This window comes from Mirounga leonina, unplaced genomic scaffold (assembly GCF_011800145.1).
Source record: "Mirounga leonina isolate KUSES-001 unplaced genomic scaffold, KU_Mleo_1.0 Mir_115, whole genome shotgun sequence".
NCBI classification, from domain to species: domain Eukaryota; kingdom Metazoa; phylum Chordata; class Mammalia; order Carnivora; family Phocidae; genus Mirounga; species Mirounga leonina.
Window position 1 is genome coordinate 96764421 of NW_023270268.1, and position 19076 is coordinate 96783496.

General features: G+C 39.6%; 1 protein-coding gene and 1 pseudogene across 3 annotated transcripts in view; one reads left to right on the forward strand and one right to left on the reverse strand.

Annotated features, from left to right (window-relative positions):
* Positions 1-19076, forward strand: part of CCDC191 (coiled-coil domain containing 191) — a 98994-nt gene that overhangs the window by 74746 nt on the left and 5172 nt on the right. For 2 of the 3 annotated variants that reach the window (XM_035000137.1, XM_035000138.1), the window contains 3 exons: positions 4883-5026; positions 8420-8572; positions 9104-9249. In XM_035000137.1, coding sequence (XP_034856028.1) covers positions 4883-5026; positions 8420-8572; positions 9104-9249 — 443 coding nt within the window. Of the gene's footprint in view, positions 1-4882; positions 5027-8419; positions 8573-9103; positions 9250-10209; positions 10344-19076 lie in introns of all 3 variants that reach the window. The other variant, XR_004678266.1, reaches the window with a different exon arrangement.
* Positions 1107-1432, reverse strand: LOC118007089 (annotated as a pseudogene).

Here is a 19076-nt window from a genome sequence, read left to right on the forward strand (position 1 = left end):
TCTTAGTAAAAGTTGTATGTTTTTAAGAATTTATCCATTTGTAGGTTATTTAAGTTGTTGGTATATAATTGTTCATAGTAGTTTGTTATGATCCTTACTATTCCTGTGTTTTCTCTTTCATTTCTGATTTTATTTAAGTCTCTTTTTTTCTTAGTCTAGCCACAGGTTTGTCTATTTTATCTTTTAAAAAAGACAGGTCTTAGTTTTTTTTTTAATCTTTTCTATTGTTCTTCTAGTCTCTATTTCATTTATTTCTGCACTGATCTTTATTTCATTCCTTCTACTAACTTTGGGCATAGTTTCTTCTTCTGGTTTGTTGAGATGTATAGTTAGGCTGTTTGAGATCTTTCATTTTTTCTAATGTAAGGGTTTACTGCTATAAACTTCCCTCTTAAAACTGCTTTTGCTGCATCTCGTAAGTTTTGGTATATTTTGTTTCCATTTTCCTTTGCCTGGATGTTTTTTGATTTCCCCTTTTGATTTCTTCTTTGACTCATTGATTGTTTGTAAGCATGTTGTTTAATCTCCATGTATTTGTGTGTTTTCCAGTTTTCCTCTTGTAATTGATTTTTAATTTCATAACACCATGGTTGAAAAAGATGCTTGATATGATATCCGTTTTTTTCAATTTATTAAGATTTGTTTTGTAGCATATAACATATGATCCATCCTGGAGAATGTTTTATGTACACTTGAGAAAAATGCATATTCTGTCGTTGTTGAATGAAATGTTCTGTATATGTCTGTTAGGTCCATCTGGTCTAACATATAATTTAAGTCCAATGTTTCCATAGTGATTTTCTGTCAGTGTGATCTATCCATTGTTTAAAGTGGGTTATTTAGGTTTCCTACTATTATTGTATTGCTGTCTAGATTGCCCCTCAGAATGTTAGTATTAGCTTTATGTATTGAGGTGATTCAAAATTGGGTGCATAATTTTTTTTATTAGATGAACTCATTTGATAAATTAGGCAAAGAAAAATATATGCAACTGAGTAAAAAGAAGCACATTCTCATACTACTTGAACACAGAGCAGTGGTCAAAAATAATGAATTGTGGAATGGATCCCAAGATTTAATGCAAAAAACACCCTGTACAGAAAACTTCAGGCTTCTAACTTCACTGAATCCAGTACTAAACATGCTTCCTTATATTCCTCAGCTTCTTGCAAGTCTTCCTCTCTCTACTAACTGCAAAAGATCAGTATATGTGGCTTCCAACCTGTGCTGGCAATCTGGGATCATTATGCAGGACTCTTGCAGGATCTCTGCCTGCTTTTTAATTGGATAATTTTCACCATCTTCAGCTTTCATTTTTTTCAATCTTTTCTTCTTCTTGTTTTGCTTCTTTTTCATGCATAATTTTTTCTTTAACCAATTGCTTCACCATGCCGGTTTTGATCTTAATCTACCTCATTTGAAGCTTGACCATGATCCATTGAGCACCACAGGAAGGAGAGATGGAGAGCCAAGGGAACCATGGAGGAAGACCGGTATATAAATATTTATAACTGTTATATCCTCTTGATGAATTGACCCTTTTGTCGTGATATAATGACCTTTTTTTTAATCTCGTTACAGTTTTTGGCTTAATGTCTATTTTGTCTGATGTAAGGCTAGCTACTCCTGCTGTCTTTTGGCTTCCATTTGCATGGAATATCTTTTTTCCATCTCTTCACTTTCAGTCTCTGTGTGTCTTTAAAGTTGAAATGAGCCGCTCACAGGCAGCAGGTTGGGTCCTGATTTTTTTAATCCATTCAGCCACTGTATGGCTTTTCACTGAAGAATGTAGTCTGTGTACATTTAAAATAATTAATAGGCATGGACTTATTATTGCCATTTTGCTGTTTTCTAGCTCTTTTGTAGTTCCTATATTCCTTTCTTCCTCTCTTGCTTTCTTTGTGATTTAATAATTCTCTATAGAATTATGCTTTGATTACTTTCTCTTAATCTTTTTTTGCTTATTTACTATAGGTTTATGCTTTGTGGTTACCATGAGGCTTACATAAGGCATCTTGTAGTTTTAACAGTCTCTTTTAAGCTGATAACTTCAAATGTATACAAAACCTCTACATTTTTATACTTCTGCTCCCACACTTTGTGTATGATGTCACAATTTACATCTTTTTTTTTTAAGATTTATTTATTTATTTTAGAGAGCATGAGTGGGAGGGGCAGAGGGAAAGAGAGAGAATCTGAAGCAGACTCTGCTAATGTGGAGCCCAACGTGGGACTTGATCTCACAACCCTGAGATCATGACCTGAGCCAAAACCAAGAGTCAGATGCTCAACTGACTGCAGCACCCAGGTGCCCCACAATTTACATCTTTTATAGTGTGTACCCATTAACAAATTATTATTATAGTTGTTTTAATTAATACTTTTGTCTTTTAACCTTTATACTAGAGTTATAAGAGATTCACCTACCACCATCACCATATTAGAGTATTCTCAATTAAACTATTTATATATATACCTTTACCAGTGAATTTTATAGTTTCACGTTTTTATGTTACAAACTAGTGTCCTTCACTTCAACTTGAAGCCCTTTTTTAAAAAAAGATTTATTTATTTATTAGAGAGAGTGCATGAGTGGGGAGTGGGACAGAAAGAGAGGAGGTGGGGAAGCAGACTCCCAATGAGCAGGGAGCCCATTGCGGGGCTGGATCTCAGGACTCTGAGATCATTACCTGAGGCAAAACCAAGAGTCGGACACCAAGAGTCGACAAAACCAAGAGTCGGACACCTAACTGACTGAGCCACCCAGGTGCCCCTTGAATTAGTCCTTTTAAGGGTTGGGTATGACATAAGGCTGGTCTAGTGGTAATGAATTCATTTAGCTTTGGTTTGTCTGGAAAATCCTTTTCTCTCTCCTTCAATTGTGAAGGACATCTTTGCTGGGTAGAGTATTCTTGTTTGGCAGGTTTTTTCTTCTAGCACTTTGAATATATCATCCCACTCCCTCTGGCCTGCAAGGTTTCTGCTGAAAAACTTGTTGATTGTCCTATGGGAATGCCCTTATATGTAACAAGTTGCTTTTCTCTTGCTGCTTGTATGATTCTCTCCTTGTCTTTAACTTTTGACAGTTTAATTGTCTTGGTGTGTGCCTCTTTATATTCATTTTGTTTGGTATTTTCTGGGCTTCCTCAATATGGATGTCTGTTTCTTTCCCCAAGTGAGGGAAGTTTTCAGCCAGTATTTCTTTGAGTAAGCTTTCTGCCCCTTCCTTTCCTCTGGAACCCCTGTAATGCATGTATTTGTACCCTTGATGGTGTCCCATCAGTCCCTTATGCTATCTTCATTCTTTTTTCTTTTTCCCCTAATTGGATGAATTCTCTGCTCTGTCTTTAAGTTGGCTGATCCTTTCTTCTGCCCGATATAGTCTGCTGTTGAACCCCTTTACTGAATTTTTCAGTTCAGTTACTGTATTCTTCAGCTATATAATTTATGTTTGGGGTTGGGTTTTTTGGGGGGTTTTTTTTGTTTTTTTGGTATGTCTTTGGTGAAATTCTTTTTGTTCATGCATTGCTCTCCTGAACTCAGTGAACATCTTTATGATCACGGTTTTGAACTGTCTATTGGGTAAATCATTTATTTCATTAAGATTGGTTTCTGGAGATTCCTCTTGTTCCTTTGTTTAGAAGATATTCCCCTTTCTCTATTTTTCTTGACTCTTCCTGTTGGTTTCTGCACATTAGATAAAGCAGCCACCTCTCCTAGTCGTTACAGAGTGGTCTCATGTGGGAGATAAACATTGTCAGTCAGCCTCGCCCAGGTTCTTGGTTGTCTCTCAAACCTTTGTGATCATCCAATCTGCTGTCCTTGTTCTTAGCTCCCAGTAGTTGAGCTGTACCAACACCTGCCAGTGTTCCAAAGGGGAGAATCTCAGTCAGCACCTAGATGCAAGCTGATTAAAAACTGTACCCTCAGGCAGCAGCTGGGAATGTAGGTAACTAAGCCCCTTCCAGGGAGAAACTATGAGATGTGTTTTGCCTGCTCCCTCTGCACTGAGCCCAGTATATAGCCACAAGGGAAGAGGGGTGCTCCTACATCCATTTAAAAATTGCTTCTTTGTTATAGTCCTGTAGGACTTGTGAATGTAAGCTCCATTGGCTTTCAGAGCCAGGCAAACCAGGGTCCCATCCCTCAAGTGGTAATCATAAATGTTGGGTGACCAGATTGTGTCCAAGCTCCTTCCAGAGAGATGCTTGTGGTTTGGTTTTATCATTGGAATGAGCTAGAGGGAGAAGGCAGGGGAAGGGTCCATTGCGCACTTCCTTTGGGGAGGACCACAGCCAACCCCTAAATGTGTGCTAAATAAGAAGCTGGACCCTCAGGCATTAGCTTATAAAGTATACAGTCAAACCACTTTCAGAGAGTGGGAGATGGGCATGTTTGTCTGCTCCCTTAGGGATGAGCCCTAGGGGGATAGCCATAGGGAGTGCGCGCACTTCCATTAAGAACCATTTCTTTGTTTTCTATCGTTTTATGTATCTCATGGACACAAGCCCCAGTGGCTTTCAGAGCCATTCATTTTAGCCATTCATTTAGGTTGTTTTAAAAGAGGAGGTGTTGGTGTGCAGTCCAAACCCTTCATTCCTCAGAGAGAAGCTCCGAATTGGGAATTCCCTCCCTGTTGTGTGGTGCTGTGCTAGGGATGGGGTTTATGTCAAGAGTGTGTTTCAGCCTTTCCTACCCACTTTGATGTGGGTATTTCCCTGATAGGGAAGAGTCACTCAGCTAGTTTCTAGATTTCTTTCAGAGGGAGATGCTCCATTTGTAGCTATACATTGAATGCATCCAAGGGAGGAGGGAAATCCAGGACCTCCTATGTCACTATCTTGGTCCCTCCTCAGCATTTTTACTTTTTAATTTTTCCCAGAAAGAACTAGAGAAGCAGAAGAGAATTAAGAGGAACCAGCAGCTGGAAGCAGTAGCCAAAGAACATTATGAAAGGGTATTGCTAAGAAAAAAAGGCCTGGAGCCTTGGAAGAGATTGAGAATGCAAAGCAAGCAAAACATCCAGGTACAGTGTCACATACTTCCTCCCAAAATTACAGAATGGACTTTTTTTTTTTTATTTATTTGACAGAGAGAAGGACAGCAAGAAAGGGAAACACAAGCAGGGGGAGTGTGAGAGGGAGAAGCAGGTTCCCCGCCGAGCAGGGAGCCCAATGTGAGGTTCGATCCCAGGACCCTGGGATCATGACCTGAGCCGAAGGCAGACGCTTAATGACTGAGCCACTCAGGCGCCCCAAAATGGACTTTTCAAGTGGCATAAACATCCAATTAAGATTTGAGGGTTGTTTGGTGATTTAAAAGCCAAAAATATAAGCTAATTGAGTGTATATGTATTTCTTTGTTTTGGGTAAGAGTTCAGATTTGGTCTTCAAGATGGAGAAAGATTTCTATAACTGGATAGGTTGGGAACAAAATGAGTAGATTTTTTATTAAAAGACTTTCAAAGTAAGATGAATAAAGGCCTCTCTCAATTTTAGCCATGTTTGTCATAAAGGAAATAATTACCATAAAGTATTAGGTTTCTGTTTCAATAAAGCTGCATAACAAACAGCCCTCAAAAATCAGCAGCTTCCAATTTAGGCATTTATTTCTTAAACATCTATGGGCCAGCTGTGGATTACATTCAGGTCTCTCCACAGCCTCTTTCTGAATTCAGCAGTTAATTCGGTCCATGCTTTTCACCTGGCAAATGTCTGTTGTGCAACAACTAAACCCAGTGACATAAACCCATACGATACTTCTGCCTGTATCAGGTCCATTGACATTTCATTGGCCAAAGCAAATCATAGAGCCAAACTCAAGGTCATTAAGGGGAGGAAAAGGTTCCATCTACTTCACTGGGAGGCATTATGAAATCACATACAAAGAGTAGGGATATATAATCCTATTATAGGGAACAATAACCTACTCTGCCACACAGAGATATATAAAATCAAATAACATGAAACTTCAAACTTACCCAGTACATAGGGCAGGGCATTCTAAACTAAATGATCAGAAGCTCAAAATAGATGAAATGTTATTTTTAGAATTCTGTATAAAAATAAGCACAGTAATCTATTCTAGGTATGACAACTCTTACTTACACATTTGGCCAGGTTAATATTGAAAAGTAAAACTAGCATTTTGGGTTATGAAAACCAAATAGCATAAGAGTCCCACTAAATTGAGTAATGCTGCAGATTATACCTCTGGAAACATGACGTAGGCTCCCTGCCTATTCGTTCTTCATTCTTTGTTCTCTTCTTGTTTTTCATACTTTCTTTTTACCGTCCCAAAATGCCCTTCCCATTGTTTTTTCTCTGTCCCTGATTTTTTGTCCTCAGCCTCCTTACCAACGGTTCTGGAATTACTGAGTATTCCAAACCAACTGAGGAAGCCCATTTGTGGTGATCAAGCCTGAGGGCAAGAGGATCCATCTGTACCCCAGGCCATTGCTATTTTGCTGTGGCTTTTTCCTCGTAATGAAAGGGGAGGGCTGACTCTCTAGTCTTCTGAGTGAAGAAGAGCATCCTGTTGCTCTCAGCTCCCTCCTTGAATCACTCCGCTCTCTGCTTTCATGTCACACGTACTGATGCTGACCCTCCCGCCTCCCTCTGACAAGGATTCTTGTGGTTACATTTAGGGCTCTTGCATATCATGCAGGATAATCTCCCCATTTTATGATCCTTCACTTAATCATATTTGCAAAATCCCTTTTACCACCTAAGGTAACATTTACAGGTTCCAGGGATCAGGACGTGGCCATCCCTTGGGGCCACTATAAAGTCTATCACAACAAGATAATAGAATTTTAGAACATTAGCAGTCCTCACCACCTCTTTCCATTTGTAATAAGGGCACTGAGCCTTAGAGAGGAGAACTGACTTGCTTAAAGTCACACAGCATATTGGTTACAAAGCTAAAGTGTAGCGATCACCTGTGAACATAGCCCAGGAACGCGGCCCAGTTCTGGCACACCGTTAAACTATGTAAGAATCAGAGGGTTTATGTAGATGGCAACCACCAGTTGAAAGTTAAAAAATAAAAAGAAGTAAAAGGAAAAGTTCTGGAGGACAGTAAAAGGAAGGGGTAGCTTCTTTACCCATCTGAGTTGGCTTCCAGGAAGGGATAGAAAAAAATTAAGAAAGGTCCAGTTAAACAGTCCCTGCCTTGTTTGTAACATTTTTTTTTTTTAAGATTTTATTTATTTATTTGAGAGAGAGAAAATGAGAGACAGAGAGCATGAGAAGGAGGAAGGTCAGAGGGAGAAGCAGACTCCCTGCTGAGCAGGGAGCCCGATGCGGGACTCGATCCTGGGACTCCAGGATCATGACCTGAGCCGAAGGCAGTCGCTTAACCAACTGAGCCACCCAGGCGCCCTTTTTTTTTTTTTTAAAGATTTTATTGTTTGTAACATTTTTTCAGAAGAGTTATTTAGCATGTTCCCTTAAACTCATGTGTACTATAGGATATTTAATCCAAAAACCATTTTCAGAACTTCCGTGAGACCTTCTGATAATCTTTTTCTTCCTGGTTCTCTGTTTTCCCAGAGGACAAAGAGCAAGGAGCTTAGGAGACTCCCCTTGCCTTTTGGCTCCCAGGCTGGGATGAGTCAGGCCAGACAGCAGTCTCAGGTGCCACAGTGGCCTCCTGGATGGTCATTTGGGCCAATAAATTGGACTGTTAAGAGATTCACTTGGATCATTCCCATTCATGGTGCTGGCTGGCTAGGCAAGGCTTAGAAAAATGTGTGATTGCCTGGACAGGATTGAGAGAGAAGGGTTTTTCCCTCCTGCCTCTTAAAAAAATAGAACAGTTATCTTTTAAAACTCATAAACTCTGAGTTACATGTTTATTTTGATAGAATGATGCTCTGTCTGAACCTTTTAAGTTGGTAAGACATTTAATTATTCATCATGTTGTTTTCCTATCAAATGGTTTTGTGGTTTATTGATAATGTCTAAATTTCAATGCTGGTGACAGCTCATACTATAAAACTAATTGAAAGTATTGGCATTTCCCCAATTAGACGGTGGTTAAGTACATAATAGAGAGGTTTATTATGGAGTTGCTGTCCAAGCTCCAGGAGAACAAACTGAGAATATCATCAGCTACGCACTTCAAAACTTGACGCAAGTGAAATAATGGCTTTGGAGGTTTATTCCATTTTCCTAATAACCAGCCAGTCGCTGTGGTCTTTGGGGAGTCAGCGCTGAAAGGCTGTGCATCTAAAACCCCCATAAGATAGGGTCAGTAGTCAGAGCTCTTAAGACATAGTCTGAATGCCCTTAAGATTTTTCCCTCTGTAACTGCCTACATGTAGTTTATAGCATCATTTGCCAAGGTGATGTGTATTTCCTTAAATGATTAAACATGTAAGGAATAATTTCCTTTTCTTATTTAAAAAATTGTCCAGGTGGCCGAAGAACATCACTCTTTGGCTCTACAGAGAAAATGCCTGCAGTCCTGGTTCCAGTATAGTCAGGAAATCCTGGCTAGGAACACAGCCCGGGCTGATCAACTCTATTGCCAAATATTGCTTAGGAGAGTTATCCGGAGCTGGCTACAGGTAAGGCCACAGAGAAGGAAGCTTTAAATACATGTCTCTGCTCAATCCTATGTAAGAAAATGAGATGCAATCCAGATGTCCATAACCATTGTTTTTTCAAGAACAATATAGAATAGTCAATCCAGTTCCTTGCTTTGAAATGAATATGAAAATGTCAAATTAATTCTTTCTTAGTATAAAACATTTTTCACATAGAGTGTCCATAAACTGTTTATAAACTGTAATTTATCATTACATCAGCTTTTGTTTTTATACTCATTTCTTGTTTCTTGTCCCATAATTGCTCAAGTAATTTTGCTAGAAACCTACCCCTCAGGCTTAGAACTGTTTCCACTCCTCTGGCTCCATTGTTTTTTTTTAATACATTGCAGAGGATATTATCTTGGCTGCCATGTTATCTTTTTCTCTTTATGCCCCCAGTGTCCTTTGTTCTTTTGTATTTGTTACAGTTCTCTTTTGTACTGTTTATTTGCTCTAATTCTTTGTCTATGATATTATTTGTCTCACTTCTATTCCTGTCCTCATCCCCAGTACCTGACTGATTTGGAGGAAGAAGTACAAAAACTGTGGGTGCATTTTCTTCAGAAGAAGATATTCAGGGCCTGGTTTAACATGGTCAGGGAGGCCAAGATCGATTCCCAGAACAAGCGTGAGATTGCAGTGGAACATCATGACAGGTGTGTTTCCGATCTCTGAGAAAACTCACTCAGACTTCACAACTCTTCCGCAGTATATTCTATGCCCGGAATACGGCTGAAAGATGAGGTAGGGGCTGGGAGAGCTGGGTACTCAAAGATATACCAGACAGCGGGGAGAGTCCCAGCTCACCCACTAGCTATGTGGAAACCCCTGGCACTCTAAGGTCCCCATCTTAAAAGGGGGAGGAGGAGGATGCCTGCCCTTCCTGCCTCACAGGGGCTGTCCAGAGGGTAAAATGATGAGAAATACATGAATCACACCTGAGCAAAGTGTACTGTCTACTTTACTAGTCATACAGGTTTATCTTTGAAGTTCAATTGTGGTTTTTTGTTTTGTTTTGTTTTGTTTTATTTTATTTATTTGTTTTTTATTCTTATGTTAATCCCCATACATTACATCATTAGTTTTAGATGAAGTGTTCCATGATTCATTGTTTGTGCATAACACCCAGTGCTCCATGCAGAATGTGCCCTCCTCAATACCCACCACCAGGCTAACCCATCCTCCCACCCCCCTCCCCTCCAGGACCCTGTTTGTTTTTCAGAGTCCATCGTCTCTCATGGTTCGTCTACCCCTCCGATTTCCCCCGCTTCATTCTTCCTCTCCCGCTACCTTCTTCTTCTTCTTTTTTTTTTTCTTAACATATATTGCATTATTTGTTTCAGAGGTACAGATCTGAGATTCAACAATCTTGCACAATTCACAGCGCTTACCAGAGCACATACCCTCCCCAGTGTCTATCACCCAGTCACCCCATCCCTCCCATCCCACCCCCCACTCCAGCAACCCTCAGTTTGTTTCCTACAATTAAGAATTCCTCATATCAGTGAGATCATACGATACATATCTTTCTCTGTTTGACTTATTTCGAAGTTCAATTGTTTTTAACATTTGTTGTGAAATATAACACAAATATAGAAAATACTTAAATCATACAGATACAGCTTAATGAATTACTGTCAAGTGGACACCCATGTCACCACCACTGAGGTCAAGAAATAGGACACTGCTGGCCCCTAGAAATCCCCACTGGCTCCTTCCCAATTACAAGCCCTGACCTTCCCTCCTAAAGGTAAACTGTTCTCTTGACTTTTATAATGAGCATGTCCTTGGATTGCTTTTCACTTTGACCTAAGGATGCAGCCTTCAAGGCTCTAATTTTGTGTTGCCTGGTTTGGAACCGTATGTAAGCGGAATCATGGTGTATGTCATACTAATATTTGTAATACAGTGATGTCTTATTTAATCCAGTGTCCTTGGGGAATAAGCTATTCTATATATGTTTTTTTTCTCGGATTTCTAATTTTAAATATTTTGGATAGAGATGTCCTAAATTTCATTACATACTTCCCCTTGCGAGTAAACAAACGATCTCTGTTTCAATGATCAGCGGTCATTGCTTATGAGTACGACGTGGTGGGCATACGCCTCCAAGCTCAGAGGCAGGAAGAGTGTAGTTTAGGTGGAGGAGGGACCCCTTTCTCACTACACCCAGATTGATTTTTGGTTGCTTTGTTTTCATTTGTGTGTATGTGCCTGTGCTAATGTCTGGTGTTATGAAAGTGTTCCTCCTCTCTGACCGCTGAGGTGCCACCGCCGCCAGCAAACCCCGCTCACCCTTGCTTGCTTTACACGTTACCGAAATCTGCGGGCTGGGAAAACGATAAGCAAGTTGATTCTGATTTGATCTAGAAGACAATAAGCAATGAGTGAGGGTACTCAGAGGACTTGCCTTTGAATAAATGCTTCACTCTGAAGGTTGAAGTTTGAGACTCAGGCTCTGTGTGACCCTGGACAGATAACCTTTCGGAGCCTCCCCATTCCTCTTTTGGAAAATGAGGATAACAACAGAACCAATCTTAGGGCGTTGTTGAGAAGACTAAACAGGGTAACACCGTACCTCACTCGACACATGCTCAGCCCCCAAATAAGAGCTACGTTTTGTGTACTGTCACTGTTCAAGTGTTGTTATTAAACATCCCGTCTGCCCACCTCTATTTTCTGTCTGTTTCTCAGCGGCCGTGTACAGACTGAGAGACTCCCTGCGGCGGCTGCCCGATGCGGCACAGGACAGCTAGACAGGGCTTTCGCACACGCCAGAGAGGAGGGGGCCGGGTCAGGAATTCCACTGTCGGCAGGCACACTGAAGCTACAAGCAGGTCGATTGCCCGAAGTACACCAAGAACAAATGGTGGGGCCTGGGCTCGGAGTCAGGCTTTCTGACTCCAAACCGTTCTCTCCCTGCTGTAGCCCATCTCCTTCCCCAGTTTTCTCACTCAGTCCCATCTGTAAACTGTAAGATACAGTAGTAAGAGGGTAGTCCTATTCAGGGTTTGAAGTTAGTAATGAAGTATGGGAATCCATGCATTCAACAAGAAATACATTCTCAGCCAGTGTCTAGTTGATATAAAAACATCACCAAGGGGCGCCTGGGTGGCTCACTCAGTTGGGTGTCTACCTTCCGTTCAGGTCATGACCCCAGGGTCCTAGGATCGAGCTGAGCCCTGCATCAGACTCCCTGCTTAGCAGGGAGTCTGCTTCTCCCTCCCCCAGCTCATGCACTCTCTCTCTCTTTCTGTCTCTCACACTCACTTTCTCAATAAATAAAATCTTTAAAAAAAAAAAAAAAGCATCGCCAAGACTTCATAGCTTCCATTTTTGCTCCGTTCTCCATGGCCAGCCACACTGGCCGAGTGTCCCTCAGACAGACCTCATGGCTTCTTTGGAGCGTTCACACAACCTGGATCAGTGTGCCTCCCTGACCACCCCGTCTCCATATCCCTGTCTATCCACTGTCCTGCCCTGTTTTCTTCATAGCACTGTAGACTCTCTGAAATTACACATTTTATTGTTTACACATTTATTGTCTGTCCCTCCCAGCAGTAGACGCACCACGTCTTGCTCACTACTGTGTTCACGGGGGGTGACAATGCCCAGGACAGGTGCACAGTAGATACTGTGATACTTGGTACATAAATGAATGGATGCATTTTCTTGCAGGAGTGACACTATTATTTAGTCACGGGTCTTTTAAAAGGAACTTTAACATTTAAAAATTGATATTCAAGTTCTTACTCAATGTTGTATGAATGAAAGATTATGTAGAAAAGCTGGTGAAAGGGAAGGAAGGAAGGAGAGACATTTATTAGTGTGAGGCCTCATCTTAAAATTGCAGTAACACTGAGAAAGATGATCCTAATAAGAACAGGAGATGTAATCTTACATATTTTTATCACTTCTCAATATATTAATTTATAAATTTATATTACAATTCTATAAATCTGCAGTTTTATACTTGGTGGGACGAGATGTCAGCCAGATAAGTGTCTCATTATCAGTACTTCCTGTGTAGTTCTGCAGTTAGAGCTCAGCTTTATGCGTGTCCAGCTCCTCTCGCATGAACCAGTACTCACATTTGTTGTTTTTTTTAATACTATAGATACTATTCTATTTCTTTTACATATGTGATGGCCCTGGATAAATGACATCTCCATGAGTGAGCGGTTATTATTGTTATCCTCATTGTTTTATTTTAATTCCAGTATAATTCATATACGGTGTTAGTTTCAGGTGTACAATATAGTAAGTCAACAATTCTTTACACTACTCAGTGCTCGTAACAGTAAGTGCACTTTTTTAATGAAAATTAAAGGGGTTTATTAGAGAAATCTCAGAGCCTTTAATATATTAAATGTGCACTGTGAGTCTCTAAGGGAATAAGTGTGTAATTTTTGCTAAACTTTTTTATTTTTTAAATTCAATTTAGTTAACATATAGTATATTATTAGTTTCAGGGGTAGAGTTCAGTGATTTATCAATTGCATATAATACCCAGTGCTCATTACATCAAGTACCTTTCTTAATGCCCCTCACCCAGTTACCGCATTCCCCAACCCACCTCCTCTCTAGCCACTGTTTCCTATAGTTAAGAGTCTCTTATGGATTGCCTCCCTCTCTATTTTTATCTTATTTTTCCTTCCTTTCCCCTATGTTCATCTGTTTTGCTTCTTAAACAGTAAGTGTACTCTTAATCCCCTTCACTTAGATAACCCATCCCCATCCCCCTCTCCCCTCTGGCAACCACCAGTTTGTTCTTTGTATTTAAGAGTCTGGGTTTTTGTTGTTGATTTGCCTCTTTTTTATATCTTAAATTCCACATATAAGTGAAATCATATGATATTTGTCTTTCTCTGACTTACTTAACATTATACCCTCTAGGTCCATCCATATTGTTGCAAATGGTAAGATTTCATTCTTTTTATGGCTGGATACTATTCCATTGTGTGTGTGTGTATATATATATATATAGCACATCTTCTCGGTCTGTTCTGTTGTGTTGCTTCCATATGTGGCTATTGTAAATAATGCTGCAATAAACAGAGGTGCTTATATTTTTTTCAAATTAGTGTTTTATATTCTTCGAGTAAACACCCAATGGAAACTGGATCATAGGGTAGTTCCATTTTTAATTTTCTGAGGAACCTCCATCCTTTTCCACAGCAGTTGCATCAGTTTGCATTCCCACCAGCAGTGCACAAGGGTTCCTTTTTCTCCACATCCTTGCCAACACTTGTTATTTCTTAGGGTTTTGATTTGCATTTCCCTGATGATGAGTGATGTTGAGCATCTTTTCATGCGCTGGTTGGCCATCTGTATGTCTTCTCCAGAGAAATATGTCTTCATGTCTTCTGCCCATTTTTTAATTGGATTGTATTTTGTGTTGAGTTGTGTAAGTTCTTTATATATTTTGGAGACTAACCCCTCATTAGATATATCATTTGCAAACATCTTCTCCATTTTGTAGGCTTTTTGTTTTGTTGATTGTTTCCTTTGCAGAAGCTTTTTATTTTGATGCAGTCCCAATAGTTTATTTTTGCTTTTGTTTCCCTTGCCTTAGGAGACCTATCTAGAAAAATGTTGCTATGGCTGATGTCCAAGAAATTACAGCCTATACTCTCTTTTAGGATTTTCATGGTTGTAGTTCTCACATTTAGGTCTTTAAATATGTTAAGTTTTTCTGAATGGTGTAGTAAGAAAGTGGTCCAGTTTCTTTTCTTTTGCATATAGCTGTCCGGTTTACCCAACACATTTGTTGAACAGACTGTCCTTTTCCCATTGCATATTCTTACCTCCTTTGTTGAAGATTAATTGCCCATGTAATCATGGGTTTATTTCTGAGCTCTCTATTCTAGTACATTGATCAGTGTGTCTATTTTTGTGCCAGTGCCATACTGTTTTGATTACCACAGCTTTGTAATATATCTTGAAATCTGGGATTGTGATACCTCCAGTTTTGTTCTTTTTCAAGACTGGTTTTGCTATTTGGAGTTTTTTGTGGTTCCATACCAATCTTAGGATTATTTGTTCTAGTTCTGTGAAAAATGCTGTTGGTATTTTGATAGAGATTGCATTAAATCTGTAGATTAACTGAGTTGTATGGACATTTTAACAATATCTGTTCTCCCAATCTATGAGCTTGGGATATCTTTCCATTTGTTTGCATCATCTTCCATTTCTTTCATCAATGTTTTATAATTTTCAGAGTACAAGTCTTTCATCTCCTTAAGTTATTCCTAGGTATTTTATTATTTTTGGTGCACTTGTAAATGGAACTGTTTTTTTAATTTCTCTTTCTGCTAATTCATTACTGGTGTATAGAAATGCAATGGACTTCTGTATATTGAATTTGTATCCTGTGACCTTATGAATTCATTTATTACTTCTACTAATTTTTTGGTGGAGTCTTTAGGGCTTTCTATAAATAGTATCATGCCATTTGCAAATAGTGAAAGTTTTACCTTCCTCCTTACCAATTTGGATGATTTTTATTTCTTTTTCTTGTCTGATTGCTGTGGCTAGGACTTCCAGTATTATGTTGAATAAAAAAGGTGAGAGTGGGGCACCCTAGTCTTGTTCCTGATGGGGGGAAGCTCTCCATCTTTCACCACCGAGTATGATGTTAGCTGTGGGTTTTTCATGTATGGCCTTTTGTTCTTTCTCTCTCTTTCCTTCCTTCCTTTCCTTCGTATCTGGCCTTTATTATGTTGAGGTATGTTCCCTCTAAACCTACTTTGTGGAGAGTTTTTATCACGAATGGATGTTGTACATTGTCAAATGCTTTTTCTGCATCTACTGAAATGATCATGTAGTTTTTAATCCTTTCTCTTGTTGATATATCACATTGATTGATTTGTGAATATTGAACCACCCCTGCATCCCAGGAATAAATTGCAGTTGATTGTGGTGAATGATTTTTTTTTTTTTAAAGATTTTATTTATTTATTTGGGACAGAGAGAATGAGAGAGAGAGAGCACATGAGACGGGGGAGGGTCAGAGGGAGAAGCAGGCTCCCTGCCGAGCAGGGAGCCCGATGCAGGACTCGATCCAGGGACTCCAGGATCATGACCTGAGCCGAAGGCAGTCGCTTAACCAACTGAGCCACCCAGGCGCCCTGTGGTGAATGATTTTTTTAATGTATTGTTGGATTAGGTTTACTAGTATTTTGTTGAAGATTTTTGTGTCTGTGTCCATTAGAGATATTGGCCTGTAGGTCTCATTCTTGTAGTGTCTTTTTTTTTTTTTAAGTTGGCTCCATGCCCAGCTTGAAGGCCAGTGTGGGGTTTGAACTCACAACCCTGAGATCAAGAGTCAGATGCTTAACCAATTGAGCCCCCGGGCACCCCTTTCTTGTAGTGTTTATCTGGTTTTGATATTGGGGTAATACTGGCCTCACATAGAATGAATTTGGAAGCTTTCCTTTCTCTACTACTTTTTAAGATTTTATTTATTTGTCAGAGAGAGAGAGAGCACAGCAGGGGGAGCGGCAGACAGGGAGAAGCAGGCTCCCCGTTGAGCAAGAGCCCGATGCAGGACTTGATCCCAGGACCCCAGGATCATGACCCGAGCCGAAGGCAGGTGCTTAACCAACTGAGCCACCCAGGCGTCCCCTCCTACTACTTTTTGGAATAGATTGAGAAGAATAGGTCTTAACTCCTCTTTAAATGTTTGGTCAGGGCGCCTGGGTGGCTCAGATGGTTGGTCATCTGCCTTTGGATCAGGTCATGATCCCAGGGTCCTGTGGTCGAGGCCCATGTTAGGCTCCCTGCTTGGCGGGGAGCCTGCTTCTCCCCCACCCTCTGCTTCTCCCCCTGCTCATGCTCTCTGTGTCTCGAATGAATAAATAAAAAAATTAATTAAATGTTTGGTCAAACTCACTTGTGAAGCCATCTGGGCCTGGACTTTTGTTTGTTGGGAGTTTTGTGGTTACTGATCCAATTTGATTGTTGGTAACTGGTCTGTTCGAATTTTCTATTTCTTCCTGATTCAGTTTTGGGAGGTTATATGTTTCTAGGAATTTATCCATTTCTTCTAGGTTGTCTAATTTGTTGGCATAGAGCTTTTCATAATATTCTCTAACAATCCTTTGTATTTCTGTGGTGTTGGTTATTATTTCTCCTCTTTCATTTTTTTTAAGTTTTTTGTTTTTTTATTCATTTGAGAGAGATAGCATTAGCAGGGGAAGGGGCAGAGGGAAAAGCAGACTCCCCACTGAGCAGGGAGCCAGATGCGGGGCTTGATCCCAGGACCCAGGGATCATGACATGAGCCAAAGGCAGACGCTTAACTGAGCCACCCAGGCACCCCCTCTTTCATTTCTGAGTCCTCTTTTTTTTGTTGATGAGTCTGGCTAAAGGTTTAGCAATTTTGTTGATCTTTTCAAAGAACCAGCTCCTGGTTTCATTGATCTGTGCTATTGTGGTCTTTTTTGTTTTGTTTTTGTTTTTAGCTTCAATTTCATTTATTTCTGTTGTTGTCTTATTTCCTTCCTTCTATTGGTTTTGGGTTTTGTTTTTCCTTTTTCTAGCTCCTTTAGGTGTAAGGTTAGTTTTGAGGTTTTTCTTCTTGAGGTAGGCCTCTGTTGCCATAAACTTCCCTCTTGGAACAGCTCTGGCCATATCCCAAAGATTTTGGACCATTTTATTTTCATTTTCATTTGCCTCCATGTATTTTTTGACTTCTGTTTGAATTCTTGGCTGACCTATTCATTGTTTAGTAGCATGTTATTCAACCTCCATGTATTTGTGTTATTTCCAGATTTTTTCTTGTGAATGATTTCTAGTTTCATGGTATTATGATCAGAAAAGATGCATGGTATGACTTTGATCTTTTTGGATTTGTTGAGATTTGGTTTGTGTCCTAACATCTGATCTGTTCTGAAAATGTTCCATGTGCACTTGAAAAGAATGTGTATTCTGCTATTTTAGGATGGAATGTTCTGAATATATCTGTTAGATCCATCTGGTCCAATGTGTCATTCCAATCTATTGTTTCCTTGTTGATTTTCTGTTTGGATGATCTATCCATTGATATAAATGGGATGTTAGAGTGTCCTACTATTATTGCTGTTACTATTGATTACTTCCTTTATGTTTATTGGCTGCTTTATGTATTTGGGTGCTCTCATGTTGGGTGCATAGTCATTTACAATTGTTATATCTTCTTGTTAGACTGTTCCCTTTATGATTATGTAGTGTTCTCCTTTGTCTTTTACACCAAAACACATGGTAATTAAAATGGCAAAAAGGTAGTGATAGAGAGTTTTAAGAGCAGCAAGAGAAAACAGTTACATACAAAGGAAACCCCATAAGGCTATCAGCTGATTTTTCAGCAACATTGCAGACCAGAAGGGAGTGACATGATATATTCAATGTGCTGAAAGAAAAAAATCTGCAACCACAAATATTCTATCCAGCAAGGTTATCTTTCAGAATAGGAGACAGTTTCCCAGACAAACAAAAATTAAAGAAATTCATCACCACTAAACTAGCCTTACAAAAATGTTAAAGGGGACTCTTTGAGTGGAAAGGAAAGACCATAATCAGGAGTAAGAAAAGTAGAAAGCATAAAAGCAATAAAATTAAGTATATCTATAAAAATTGGTCAAGAGACTCACAAAATAAAAAAATGTAAAGTATGATACCATATACCTAAAACATGGTGGTTGGGGGAAGCAGGGAGTAAAAATGTAGTGCCTTTATAATGGGTTCAAACTTAAACAGCCATCAACTTAATATAGACCGCTATATGCAGAAGATGTTATATGTAAACCTAATGGTAACCACAAATCAAAAACCTATAATAGATAGATAGGCAAAAAATAAAGAGAAAGGAATCCAAGTATATCACTAAAGAAAGCCAGCAAACCATGAGAGAAGAGCAAGAGAAGAAAGGAGCAAAGAACTGCAAAACAACCATGAAACAATGGCAATAGGCACATACCTATCAATAATTACTTTGAATGTAATGGACTACATGCTCCAATCAAAAGACATAGGATGATAGAATGGAAAACAAAGCAAGACCCATCTATATGCTGCCTACAAGAGACTCATTTCAGACCGAAAGACACCTAAAGATTGAAAGTAAGGGGATGGAGAAACATTTATCATGCAAAAGGAAGTGGAAAGAAAACCAGGGTAGAAATACTTATGTCAGACAAAATACATTTTTTTTTTTTAAAGATTTTATTTATTTATTTGACAGAGAGACAGCAAGAGAGGGAACACAAGCAGGGGGAGTGGTAGAGGGAGAAGCAGGCTTCCCGCTGAGCAGGGAGCCCGATGCAGGGCTCCATCCCAGGACCCTGGGATCATGACCTAAGCCGAAGGCAGACGCTTAACCAACTGAGCCACCTAGGCACCCCACAAAATACATTTTAAAACAAAGACTATAACAAGCGACAAAGAAGTACTTCTTATATTTCCAATATTGCCTCGGTACTTTATTTCTGAAGCATTTTGGAGTC